General features: G+C 42.5%; 1 protein-coding gene across 2 annotated transcripts in view; it reads right to left on the bottom strand.

The window, feature by feature from the left end:
* The window catches only part of piezo2b (piezo-type mechanosensitive ion channel component 2b), an 825,142-nt gene that overhangs the window by 90,458 nt on the left and 720,253 nt on the right, over positions 1–14,431 (bottom strand). The window contains exons 37-40 of one of the 2 annotated variants that reach the window (XM_078215732.1): positions 7,321–7,479; positions 4,421–4,723; positions 4,075–4,333; positions 408–590 (exon numbers count right to left, since the gene is read on the bottom strand). In XM_078215732.1, the coding sequence (XP_078071858.1) occupies positions 408–590; positions 4,075–4,333; positions 4,421–4,723; positions 7,321–7,479 (904 nt within the window). The remainder of the gene's footprint in view (positions 1–407; positions 591–4,074; positions 4,334–4,420; positions 4,724–7,320; positions 7,480–14,431) is intronic. The other variant, XM_078215730.1, reaches the window with a different exon arrangement.

Below are 14,431 nucleotides of genomic sequence, written 5' to 3'. Positions count from 1 at the left end.
ATTTTCACTTTTTTATGCTCAGCAAGTTGTTTCTTTTCATACATCAGCTTTTTGTTTGAAATTCAGGTTTAATGTTGTGCCAAACCCTACTTTCCTGAAAGTAGCCCCCCCCCCCCCCCCCCCATCATACAAAAAGCTTGGATAAGCCTGCTTTACAGAAATTACACATGCTGAAATCAGAACAAACAATTCTAAAACTACAGAGTAGGCTGATAAAATCTGAGATAATAGATTGGTTAATGCTATACTTATAATCCTTCAGCAACTATGTGCTCTTCCTACTTTTTCTTCATATTATATTATGTTGACATGTACATCTACTATTCCAATCATCTGTACAAGAATGCATAGAGATGCTGGAATGACAGCATACTTTTCCTTCAAGAAGGGAAATGACAGCCTATTACCTTCAAAATGGACCGGTGAAAGAACAGTGCAAGCAGCTGTATAAGGTCATAATGCACATAGCCTTCCTTCTTTTCAATACCAATTATATTTGGGGGAAATTCAGGTTTTTCTCGATTGAGATTCAAATTTTCATTCCACGGGAAAAATCCAAACTGGAAAAAGTACTTGATCACAATTGTTACCTGTAGAAAGATGAAACACCATAGTTTTGTGTAGCAGTCACATTTGTTTCATCAGTTAGCCTAATTCAAGGAAATTTAAAAAATACTAGTACACTGGGAAGTACGGGAAAGGACCAGAATTTTCTTTTAATAACTGATTACAAGTCTGTATTCCAGGCATTCACAGTTAAGAGTTTACTTTAGAAGAACTAAATTAATCAGGAAAGGAAGGTTTGCTTGTATTGAACATAAATGTCTTGTACATAAATGGGCGGAATTTTGAAAAAAAACTAGTGGTGCGATCTTATGAAGTGTAGAACGAGTGGGATTAACAGAGTAATCCGCGCCAGTCTCCCAGGCGCACTCCGCACCACAATCATCCCACTTGGCCATTTTTTGGGAGAATGGCGAGTTACTTGGGGAAGGAGTAGGGCCTGAACACAATAGTGAGCCCAGTTTCAGAGCACTTGGGTGCCATTTCTCAAGGGCATCCTGATCTCACAGTGCATCCTCTCCTTCCCCCTAAGGACATCGGGACCCCTCACCTCATCAGTGTTCCTCCACCTCCTTCCTAACATGGGTCACCAGCATCGGAGCATTGGGGCCCACTCAGTGTGTTCGCCCTGCCTAGTCCCTGACATGCCCCCCCATCATGACTCCCAATATGCCCCCTATCATAACCCCCTTAATGCTCCACCCCTGAATGATTCCCTTTACACTCCATCCTTGCACAACCTCTTGCACAGCACCCCCTGCACGGCCCCCCTACATAGCACCTCCACCATAGCCCCACTAAGGTCCCACTCCCTTAGCCCAACTGGCCCTGGTGACCATTGCTGGGGTGCCTGGTAGGCACTGCCCAAAGACTTCAATGGATTTGATCCCCGCCACGTGGCCATCATGCCTGATCTCTTCCAGGGGCAGTGAGGTCGGAAAATCGCCTCCCAGAAGTCTGGTTAAATTACCCAAAGGATATGAAATTGTTTTCCATAGAGCCATTGAAGCTGAAGGTACAGAAAGAGGCTATTCAGCCTAACACATCTGAGCTGGCTCTTTGCAAGAACAACGTAAAATGAATCTCACTATCATGCTCTATTCTCAAATTCCTTTGCTTCAAATGTTTTTTCTTCTCTTGAAAGAATAATCATCTCTACCTGAACTACTCTTTTTGGTAAAGCATTCTATCTGGTTACAGATTTCTGTGAAATTAACTGTCTACTAACTTTACTTCTGACTCTCGGAGTGGCAATTTTTATTGATGAACTCGTGACTAATTCACCAATTGACTAAATAAAACTACACTGTTTTTTTAAAAAAACTACTAAATTTCCATTTAGCCTTGACTATTCCAATGTATTTTAAGTATCTTCTCCTAATTATGGTCTCTTCTACCTGATATTATCTTGGTTAATCTATACTATATGCAATCTATGGCTTTAATTGTTTTTCTCTAACAGGTGCCTAAAACTTGGAGTACTCTAACTGTAGCCCTGTCCAAATCTATCACATCTTTGCTCTTATGCTTATGCCTATGTGAATTTCAATAGCTTTTATTAAAATGGCATTAAATACAGTTGAAGCTCACATTCTGCATGCAAATTTGATCAAAACAAATTCTTAACAAAATATCTTTAAAATAATAATTTGAATATAGATTTCAATCTACAATATTGAAAGAACCATGGAAAAGTTGCATATTCAATTTACTGAAATGAGAATGGAAAGTAAAATGTCATTTATTTACAAAGCTTTGAAATATCAAATTAAAACAAATGTGTGGGTGAAAATTTTAAAAGTAATTTCTCAATTTTGCATCTGGCCAGACATCTTAAACGTTCTTGGAAGTTTTGGCAGGTCCAGGTACATTTTGATACTAACTCATCCAATTTGATACATGCATGAGGCCATAGAACTTTGTGCCCATTAGAGACAAGATAGAATTGGTTCATGTAAATAATTATTTAAGAAATCTCTTCCATTTCAAATAACCTTTTGCACCCATAAGGAATTAAAAATGAGACCAATGGATTTATTTTTGAAGTATAGTCAAATATGCTTTTGTAGGAAAGCACAACAGCAAGGGCGCACAAACAGCAGATACGGTCAGAGAATCATAGAGCCCTACAGTGCAGAAGCAGACCATTCAGCCCATCGAGTCTGCACTGACAGCAATCCCACCCAGGCCTTCTCCCTGCAACCCTATGTATTTACCCTGATAATCCCCCGAATTTACACATCCTGGGACACTAAGGGGCAATTTAACATGGTCAAACAACCTGCACATCTTTGGATGGTCGAATGGTATTATCTTCACCAATGCATTCACACTGTTGTTTCAGGCTGGATGAAGTATTCAATTCATGGAATTCTATTTGGAATTGTGTATCAGAGACAAAAGTAAGGCTAACTGAGCCAAAACAATAGGTGCATTTAGTAGTACCATTATCACTATGGGGGTGATCTTACCATTGCACTCCACCTGCCAATGGACGGGGCGAGCAGGTAAGATCACAAGAGCCAAAGAATCAGGTTTCAGGAATCAGGAATCAGCGCCCGATTTCTCACCTCTGGTGATCTTACCAGCACTGGATATCTGGTGCGAGGCTGATTACAATATTTAAATATATTTAAAACATAATTTGAATAGAATTAGCAAGCCCAGGACGAAATCATCCGGGCTCACTTGCATTTGTGGCCTTGCGAGGGAAGGTTCTCTCTGGCGAGGATCATTCATGGTCTCCATCAACAGGGATCAGATGCGCTGGCCTTGCAGTAGAACAAGAGGCCATTGAGGCCCCCCTGGGAGGTTGGCGGTAGGGGGTGCCTCTTGGGCAGTGCTCAGGTTGGCACTGCCAGCCTGGCACACAGTGCCAATCTGGCACGCTGGTAGTGCCCACTGGGCACCCTGGCACTGCCAGTCTGGCACCCGGGTTGTGGCAGGGGTTGGGCCTGAGGGGCACGTGGCCAACTGAGGGGCATGTGGCCAGATGGGGGGTGGCCATTTGTGGAAGATTCAGAGCACAGAGATCTGAGCATGCGCAATTGTGCCCTCTGCTGTTATCAGCCAGCTTTCAGGCAATCTTGGCCATGTCCAATCCCCCTTCTGCCACGAAACTGGTTTGTAAAGATATTTTTGTCTAAGTCAAGTAAAATTCAACTTTTAAGTCGCCCATAAAAGCGGCGTGAATTTCTCCCGTTTTCACGCTCATTCAGGACTGAGAATGCTTTTGGTAAGATCTCCCCCCCCCCCCCCAAAAACTGCATGCTGCACTCCATTTGAGATTATTTTCAATTCCTCTTTCCAACCCCATCCTGCCTCTAACCCCACACATTTGCGCTTTAATTTGATATTTCAAAGATTTATAAATAAATTACATTATGCTTTACATTTTCATTTCAGTAAATTGAATTGGCAACTTTTCCATGGTTCTTTCAATATTGTAGAGCTACGCTTAGTCACAATAATTGTAAAATAAGTTCATCAAACTCCAAAAATTACACATACCTCTGTATACACAATGGCTGTCATCCAGAAGCGTTTGCTTGGCCTAGGTACAGATAGCATAGCCCAGAGGAAGATGAGGATAGGTAGTACCAGTGTAATCATTGAAGCTGAAACCATGTGGTTCAGTATAATAACAAAGAAACATAACATTTCTGAACGAGCTACCAAGGTATTATATAGAGCAAAGAATAGAAGCAGAGCTCGGGGCTGCGCTTTGTAGAAGTTTTCTGAATCTTCTAACTCTTCGTCATAAAACATTCTGTAATGTAAGATATTGGAATCACATTAAAGATATGTACTACCTCAATTAAACAAAAACAGATATGTATCTGAATTTTCACCTTACTTGTTAAGAAGTAGTTCACTGGCTGTTAGTTCATGACTCAAGTTTGGAAATATAGCATCTTCCAGTATATCTATTCTGCTATCTGGGGTCAGTGCCATGAGGTGTTTTTCACCAGCTGAATCTGAACTAAAGGATATGCGATCAAGGCTAACAGCGTTGCTATATGAGGGAGGAACTTCCTCAGTCATGATATCTGCTGTGCACACAGGAATTGTTGCTTCTTCATCCTGCTCGTCTTCCACTTCTTCAATTGTATCCGTGGTCCCTTGACGTGAATACAACATTGTGCATTGTGTTGGCTCACTAAGAAAAATAAACATTCACTTTTATAAGATTCAGTTTGGATCCAATTATTTTCCTTTCAAAAATATTTTAGATTTTTAACCTTTTCCCATTCAAAAGTTTTGAAATTTCCATTATTGTTTAAGCATGAAATTGCAACGGATTTTGATAGCTTTGACTAGGAAAAGATTGTTTGTTTATTTGGCACCAGTTTCATGCGCATATTTAACCCACATGCTGATATTGCAAACCTATTTATACATGGGCCCAAACTTGTGTGTCAAATAGTATTGATGTGATTAAAATGTGGAAATATAACAAAAAGGTAAAGATAATATTGTACATATATTATTGTAATCCAATTTGTGTTGCACTCTATTCATCGGAAATTTTTTTTTGCTTCCTTTTCCCTTGATGGGGAATAGTTCACCATATTGCACAAATTCTTTGGAACTGGTAGCCCTCCAGTTCCATGCCAAAGCAACCATTTTTGACATGTAAACTTAGGCATTAATGTCAGAAGGTTACTTAATAATTAAAGACATCACAATGGGTCCAAATCAGTCCTCACCCAACATGCACACACTTTCATCAGGCAGCAAGCAGAATAAAAAGCCCTTATTGGTTTCCTCCATTCACAAGGCACAACAATCATCTGCAGTATCTCCACCACAGCCTCATTTAGATCAATTAATTCAGACCAGGTCAGAGACAGAATTTTATACCTACCTTTTTTGCACACCTTAGTGTTAAACTACAAAGTGCACATTAGTTACTTAAGAAATGAAAGGGGAAGAAGTTCTTTTCCTCTCCCTCAAACTTGTAACTATCGTATCATAGTACAAAATTATCTTCTCATAGTACAAAACCAAAACAGAAATGGTCAAGAAAATATGCATGCAAATCGCTATTCTATAGATTCTAGTTCAACTGTTCAAGTGTGTATTCAAGCAGGAGTCATAGAATCATAGAAACCCTACAGTGCAGAAGGAGGCCATTCAGCCCATCGAGTCTGCATCGACAACAATTCCACTTAGGCCCTATCCCCATAACACCATGTATTTACCCCGCTAATCCCTCTAACCTATGCATCCTGGGACAATGAGGGGCAATTTAGCATGGCCAATGCACCTAACCCACACATTTTTGGACTGAGGAAGGAAACCGGAGCACCCGGAGGAAACCCACGTAGACACAGGGAGAACATGCAAACTCCACACAGACAGTGACCCACGCCAGGAATCGAACCCGTGTCCCTGGAGCTGTGAGGCAGCAGTGCTAACCACTGTGCCACCATGTCACAGAGTCTTTATAGAACATAGCCATTATTAGCACTGTTGGGGAAGTATGTTATTGTAAGTTGTTTAATATTCATTTTATTCTGAGACTACAATATACTCATGTTTGAGGGTCTTTGGAAGTTAGTTATTGGAATCATGCACATTCTCACACCAACTAAGATGTTGCAGAAAACAATCTAAACCCGCACATAATTAAAAGCATTTACAGTGGCCTAAAAAAGTTACCCTTGTTTTAAATATTTTATGCAACATTTTCTAGAATCTTTACTATAAATATCTGCTGGTACAAATTCACAGTCTACAACGTAGACAAGTGGTAAAACGTTACATTCATGTGGATGTTTTGTTCGACCACACTTGGAGTTACCGGCTGGAATTTTCCAACTGTTCACGCCAGCGGGATTCTCTGGTCCTGCTTCAGTGAACGGAGATTTAGCTGAGTGCCAAATTCTCCGTCCTCACTTGCAGCAGCACAGGGCATGAACAGCCGGAAAATTCTGGCCATAGTGTGCAGTTCTAGTCTCAATGTTAATAGATATTAAAACATTGGAGAAAGTGAAGATAAAAAGGATATATAAGGTGATACCAGAATTGGGAGGATGCACCTATCAGGAAAGATTGAGCAGGTACCCTTTTCTCTGTAAAAAAGACTGAGAGGAGACCCGATACGCTATTTAAAATACTGAAAGGGTTTCATATTGTGGATATGGAGAAATTGTTCCAACTTCTGGGGAAGTCCAGGACCAGAGGGCATACATATAAGATAGTCAATATCATCAAATAACGAATGCAGGAAGACATTCTTCACACAAGAATGTGGAACTCATCACCATATGAAGTGGTTGAAGCAATTAGTATTGGTGTATTTGATGGAACATTTGATGTATATTTGAGTTGAAACGAATAGAGGAATACGGGGGCAGGTTGGGAAGAGGGAATTCGAGTAGGAGGGGGCTTACATGTTGTATGAACACTGACATTGGCCAGTTGGGTAGAATCTAGACTCTTATGTAATTCTCTGCAATTCTAAGTGTAGTCAGCAGATTAAGTAGCATATACAGAAAGGTTTATGTAGAGCTGAATGACGTGGGATTTGAGCACATTGCTTTAGCATCACTGATAACCATTTTCTAAAATTAAGTTTATTATCCAGCATTGAATAACTTGTAGTCTTGTGACATTTTGCAAAGTAGAAACCTGTATTTCAAACGAGGGATCATGCCAGCATACATTATGCAAACATATATATATATTATATATGTATATAATAAATATATTTGATTAATTATTGAAATTAAGCATGCATGAATAAGGCACCTTGACACTATACTGCAACTTTCAACCGATGAGGAGGACATATCAACGCTGTACATTTTACGAAGCCTAGGTCGAGCACGCTCACTTGTTTTAGGAATATCATCTATATCATCTAGAGTTGACTGCCGTGAGTACAGCATGGTAGCTTCAGTGTAGCAGCTAGCAGTACAAAAAATTAAAATGACATAGAAATTAGACAAAAGTGCACAAAACAGCTGCATGCACAAAAGATTTAAAAGAATCTCCAAGATTCTGTTGATGCACCCATATCTTAGGGCTGTATTGTCCTCTGCAACAATTTGAAAAGGAAAAGGTACACCTAAACAAAAGGAGTTTCATGGAAAAGACTGTTCACTTTGTTTACCTTTGGTTTAAGGGATCCTTTCCCTTAAAATAAATGTTTAATAAAAATAACAGTAAGTTAGGTAACAGCTGGTATTTGCTTGTTAATGTCATCAATGGGGAAATTATTCAGCTTCTCTCAACTGCAATGTCAAATTAAAAAGTGGGTTTTATTTTTAATATTTTAAGCATTTGCCAAACTAAATGTACAGGCAAATCTCAAAGAATCAACAAAGTACTAGCAGTGAATAAGATAGCAGCAATTGTCTTTCACTGATCAGCAATTCTCAACTATACACTAAAATCTAAAAAGATATAATGAGGCCATTACTATGACTTATATTTTAGATGGTAAAAATGCAAAGAAACTAAGGGCGGAATTTTCTGGCCCTGCCCGCTGTCGGGATATTTTGGTCCCACCGATTGTCAATGGACTTTGGCTGGCTCGCTGCATCCCTCGCAGAGGGTCCCACTATGGTGGGGTCAGAAAATCTCAGCCTAAATGTATCTCTTGAGAGATGAAAAACTGCAGGATATAATAAACATTATCACCAGAAACCTCCGACCTCGCCAGTGGTTGGGATTCTCCGGTGCTGCTGCAGTAAACGGAGTTTTGGCTGTGTGCCAAATTCTCTGTTCGCACTGTCAGAGGGAGTGGTGCCAACGAGATTGGAGAATCCTGCTCTATATATTTTAGATTAGTATTGGAAAAGTTTGTACCCCCCCCCCCCCACCTTATTAAAAACGCTAAAAACCAATCCAAATATAATAAACCAATCTATATATAAACTAATACAATGTGACTGGGGTATGTCATGCTATGTTCCTCTCTGCTCAGAAAGAGGTATTCTGAAATGAAAGAGCTGTTCAGCATCTATCTGTAAGAAAAATTATTAAACCAAATAATAAGCACTAGCTAAATTAAAAAACCACAAGAACATAGATTATTAACTGACAGAATTAAATTTGAAAATAAACTGCACTGTTTTCTAAAGTAAAATGATTGAAATAGGGAATATTTTGTAGAAGAATAAAGGAGTAATTTCCCATGGCAGTACCATACTGGTGGGGCTTCATTGGCAGGGTGAAACTTATTTGAAAGTTGTGTGTGTGCAATTTTACATTAATGAATGACAGGTATTGGGAAATTTACTTGTGATTTTCTAATAAGCAACCTCCTTCATATAAAACCAAGCTGGTAATGTGGGACCATGCAAAATTCTATCTAAGGTGTTAAATTCTTTCTAAGGGAACCTGCAGTCATCCAGCAGCAGTTCTGCCCACTCCCTCTGTCCCTTGATTCCCTGAGAGACCAAAAAATTGCTTTCCCCCAGCCTTAAACAAATCCAATGAAGGAGCATCTGTAAACATCTGGGGTAGAGATCTCCCAAAGATTCACAACACTTTGAGTGAGTAATTTCTCCTCATCTCAATCTTAAATGATCGGCCCAAGATTTTTTAGATTTCCAGCATCCACTGTATTGTGTGTTAATATTGGATTTCTGCCTGGGTTGAATGTTAAGTTATAGGGCGTGATCTTACCGGCTCACCACGCCAGCCATTCAGTGTGGCAAGCTGGGAAGATATCGAGTGAGGATAAAAAATTGATTTGCACCCTATTTTGCTACCACAAAGGGCGCGAAGCCTATTAAATAAAGGTAATCTAACTTAAAAGCAGTTACCTGCTCCCGCACGGCTTCTTCCCACCTTCCAGAATCTTCCCCCTCACTGATGAGACGTCACGCAGTGAGAATCACGACTGCTCTGCAGTAGCGGGGACCAGGCGCCATAGCTATTTTGGGGGGGATCGAATGCTATTCAAGCCCCTGGTGGTCAGGGGCATGACTGGACAGTGCCAGCCTGGTAGTGTCCACCAGTCAGTGCCCAGTTGACATCCTGGCAGTGCCTGGTTGGGCACTATAAGTGTACCAGGGACAGTGCCAAGGAGGTGGGGGGCTGAGTGGGGGGTGGTGCCTGAGTGGAGGTGGGGCTATGACAAAAGGGTAGTGTGCATAGTGGCAGGGGGTTGGCCTGCAGGGGGTTGTTGTGCAAGGTGGGGGGGGGGGGGGTCATGCAGGGGGAGCTATGCATGGCGGGGAGCTCTGCAAGAGAGGGGGCCGTGCGGGTGGGGGCTATGCAAAGAGTGAGCTCTGCAAGGGGGGGCTCTATACAAGGGGAGTGCTATGCAAGTGAGGAGGTCTCCAACTTCAGTAGGATACCAGGGCACCCTGTGCAATGGTGGTGCCCAAATGCTCTGCAGTCAGCTTTCCCGGCGTACTTAAGCTCCCACTGGCCTGGACATTTAATGCCAATTTGGGTGAATTGTGGCCATAGAGCCATAGAGGTATGCAGCACTGAAAAAGGCTGAACCTCACTTCCAATCCCCCCACCAGGGCCCCAGGAGTGCCCCAGGTTTTAGGCATCATGCATGCTCTCAGGGTAGCACACACATACATTCATGATGTTCAGCTAGTGGTTGCACACCAGCTGGATGTTAAGGGAGTGGAACACTTCCCTTTTTAGGAAAGGCACTCAATGATGCGACGGAGCTCGCAGGGTGACATAGGTACCATCGATTACCCCTGGAACTGAGGCATCCTGCCAATGGCACCAAATCCTACTGCCTGGGCATGGGGGTGGGCTTGGTCCTGATGTAAGGTGATGTAATCCGATACCCAGGCATACAGGGCATCTGTCACCTCCCGGTTGCACCTGATTGCAATATTCTGCATAGGTTCCCACTCGCGACCTGTAAAGACCCTGTGGCGAGGAAGTTCAGGGCAGTGGTCACTCTCACGGTCACTGGGGATAATATCCTCCACCTCCTCTTGGTGACAGCTGTGTGAAAACCTGGCAAAGGTGCTGCACAGCGTCCCAATGAAGGCGCAGTCTTCAGCAGCACATGTTGTCCACCAGCTCGTGAGAAGACCAGCTCCCCTGTAGACACATGGCCTACAGAATCAATGTCTTCTTTCCCCCTCCTCAGCCTGATAGTCAGGCACTACTTGAGCCTCTGTGGCAGCCTCCTGATGTTTGGGTGCTGGCTCATGTGGCGCTGGGTAGAGCCTGGGTTGGCCCTAGCACTCTTGCCGCCTCAGGAGGAAAAATGCTAGCTAGGCTGGCTCTAGACCAATATTCATCTTCAATCTGTGAAGAGTTGTAAAGGAGAGAGAGAGAGCACGAGAGAGAGCGCAAGCGAGAGAAAGAGAGAGAGAAAGAGAGAGAGCGAGGGAGCGAACGAGCGAGAGCGAGAGCCTGTCAGCAAGTTCATCCATCCTTTACCCCTCAAGGTTTCTTTTATTCATTTGTGGGACATGGGCATCGTTGTCTAGTCAGCATTTATTGCCCATCCCTAATTACCCGCGGGCAGTTGAGAGTCAACCACATTGCTGTGGCTCTGGAGACCAGGTAAGGACGGCAGATTTTTTTGCCGAAAGGACATTAGTGAACCAGACGGTCCTCCCTAATCCCATCGTGATCCAGCATATGAAGGATGATCAACCCTCACCATTCCCGCTGCCCAATGCAGGTTTGAGGAGCTTTTGCCCACACTATCTAGCTTGCATCATGGCCCCTCATATTCGATCACAGCCTTTGGTCTGGTTGCTCCCTTGCTTCACCTTACCAGTTATGGAGCACATCATGTTCTGGTACAAGTGCGCACTCCTTAGTGGCCCCATGGCCAAGAGCCTCATGGCCCTGCCTGTGACTAACCCAGACTTAGATTTAGTGCCTGGGATACTAGCTGATCTAGCGATGTTGATGAACAGTTGATAGGAGGCTCTAGGCAAGCAGGAGTGTGAGAGGCACAGTTGCTCTTAGGGACAAAGAAGCATAGCAGGTGTATGATCCGGAATGACCATCACATCACCTTCTTCCTGGGTAGTTGCCACATTCCAAACAGCTGCACAGCCATAGTATGAGCTGGCATTTTCAGCTCGAGTGGCAGACCACTAACCACCCAACCAACCCTTACCCTCGGCCCCTTCCAGGACAGAGAGTTGACATTACAGTCCTTCAATGAGGGAGACCCTTGTGCCTTCTTGGATGAGCTGTGGCAACTGTTTGTGTGGTGCTGATGAAAATTTTGGGCAGGTATGTGGTTCCTTCTGAAAAAGGTGAACTGACTTTAGCTTAGTGAAACTCAGATATGTGTACTTTTGCTGGAAGCTTCACACCATACAATGATGTAGCCAATGGATAAAATGAGAGTCCTGTCAAACTGCTGGTGTGATCTGTAGGAACGGCCCAATATTATTAACGTGATCCAGTGGGAAAAAGATGAGGCAGTGAGCAGCTGCAGGACAAAGCGAGAGTGCATACGCCGTCATGGAACACTGACTGATGGTATGAACAATGAAATTTTTGATTTGACATGGGCTGTCTGGCAACACAGTTTTCATCTGCTATTGGGACATTCAATCCTTGGCCATACCCTTCCTCATCTGCTGGGGCTGTCAATGAAGAAAGATCAAAAAGATGTGCCAGCAGCTTGGGCTCAGTGAAACCTGAAAGAGGGAGAGCCTTTGTGAAAGTGATATACCCGGTGAGTGAAAGGAGTTGAGAGAGAAGAGACGACAACTGTAGCTCATTAGATGAAGCAAGGGCAATGCCACATTGTGAATCGATTGTTGTAGGAAACATACTGGATTGAGTGCATTGCTATTGTTTAACTGCACCATGAAGAAGTTCAGCCAAAGCACTTCCATCCTGGGGGTTCCCCCGAAGTCACCCCTTTGCACCAGGATGAAACAAACCTCCCAACCCCCAGTTGATTTGCACAACCCCCTGTGCAGCCCACACAATGTTTAGAAGGGCACTTACCTTCTTGATCCCCCTTGGATTCCATGGTGCAATGTCCCCGCTTTTTAGGGCCTGCACCAAATAATGCTCACAGTTTTCTGGCTGGGGAGGTGGGTGCATTGTGGGAAGATGGAGAATCGGGCTTCCAGCCCGCTAATGACATTAAAATGAAGGGCTTTGCATATTTATTGGGTTCCTACCTGCTCAGGGTCGCCTGATTCAACAGGCCGTTAGGATTCCTGTTAGGGGCTAGTGGTCTTGGTGAATCCTGGCCTTAATCTTTAGTTATTATAAAGTATAATTTATCAGTTAAGCTAGAACCAAAACTATGAATATTTTTTGAAATATAGGCAAGTAGTTGAAATACTCAATAGTATTTCTGGGGAGAAAAACAGAATTAATATTTCGAGTCTTTAGAACTGAAGAAAGAAAAATATGGGCTTTAGGCTTTTGAAAGGGGAAGGGAGAGGAAAAACAAATGATTACAATGGTGGTGGCATTGTGTTGGAGCTGGTGGAAATGATGGGGTATGATCCTTTTAATGTGGAGGTTGGTGGGTGGAAAGTGAATGGTTCTGGAGGGAGCAGAAGGGATGAAAGTATAAGTGCAGGAATTAGGTCAGATACAGTTAAGGACCTGTCAACTATTGTGGCGTGGAATCGTTGGTTGTTGGAAACAGAAGATATATCTGTGGAAGGTTTCATCATCAAAATAAATATGACTGAGACAGAGTAGTCAATGAAATTGAATCCTTATGAGGAGGAAGGATGTGAGAAGGTGTAGTCAATGTAACTGTCAGTTGGTGTGCTTACAATATTATTGTCTACTACTATTCGATATGAATCTTGTCTTCTCACGTCCTGTTATTTCACTAGAACTGTTTAGGAACCTTTACAGTTCACAGTTCAGCTGCTGGGCCTACCAAAATTTGTGCGTGTTTCATCCATGTTGTCAATGTAACTTAATTGTATTCTTCTTTTTGTTGCTGTTTGATGATGAATCTCTGGAAACTAGTCATTTTGATATTGAGGTCTTTTTGTAGGCTCTGATAAATCTTGTTCTTCTGTCACATTACAGTGTTTTCTTCCATTATATGGCTACACTAAATAGCTGTTGGTCTGAAATCTTTGCTGAACTGAGGGTTTCATTTGTCCTATTTAAGTGCATGCATAAGCATTGCACTTCTAGTGACAATATAATAATTCTAACAATTTCCGAAGGCCACTGCGTTATATACTTCTCAAGATCAGGCTAGCGACTGGAAGGTGATGTAATCCAGGCTAATGGCTGCAGTGGGTACCATGTACAAGTTGCACTGCAGCAACTCACCAAGATTGCCATGACAGTACCTTCCATACACACAACCTCGAGCACCAAGGAGAGGGCAGCAGGTAAATGGGAATATCACCATCTGCAAATGCCCTAAGTCAATGTCATTCTGACTTGGGAATAATTACTGTTCCTTTACTGTAGCTGAGTCAAAATCCTAGAACTCCCTCCTTAACACCATTTTGGGTTGACCAACAGCACATCGACGGCAGTGGTTCAAGAAGGAGGCTTATCATAGATCTATAGGCCGTGACATTTAGATCAACAACCACCACTTTGTGGACATTATATAGCCTCATAAGCCTCCAGTATGGAGGGTAGGAAATTCAGGTTTATTAGAAGCAAGTGCACTTCCCACCATATTGGTAAAGGAACACCAAAATCAGTTTGCAACAGTCCCACATCTGTTGGTCCATGAATTTGAGTGTGGACAAAGATAAATCATTATAGCAGCAATTCTAATTCAACTGGAAATACAAACTTATCACTTAAAGTATAGAATGTCAGAAGCATTATTTTCCATTTGTTTAGTGAATTAGTACTAGTCATATTTCCCAGGAAAAGATCCCAGGATTTGGTTTGCTTCGTTCTTGTAAATTACAATAACAAGTTGGTCTAAAGTGCAAAGCATAACTTC

The sequence above is a fragment of the Mustelus asterias genome, chromosome 7, assembly GCF_964213995.1.
Source record: "Mustelus asterias chromosome 7, sMusAst1.hap1.1, whole genome shotgun sequence".
Classification (NCBI taxonomy): domain Eukaryota; kingdom Metazoa; phylum Chordata; class Chondrichthyes; order Carcharhiniformes; family Triakidae; genus Mustelus; species Mustelus asterias.
This window is presented reverse-complemented; position numbering and strand designations above follow the sequence as displayed.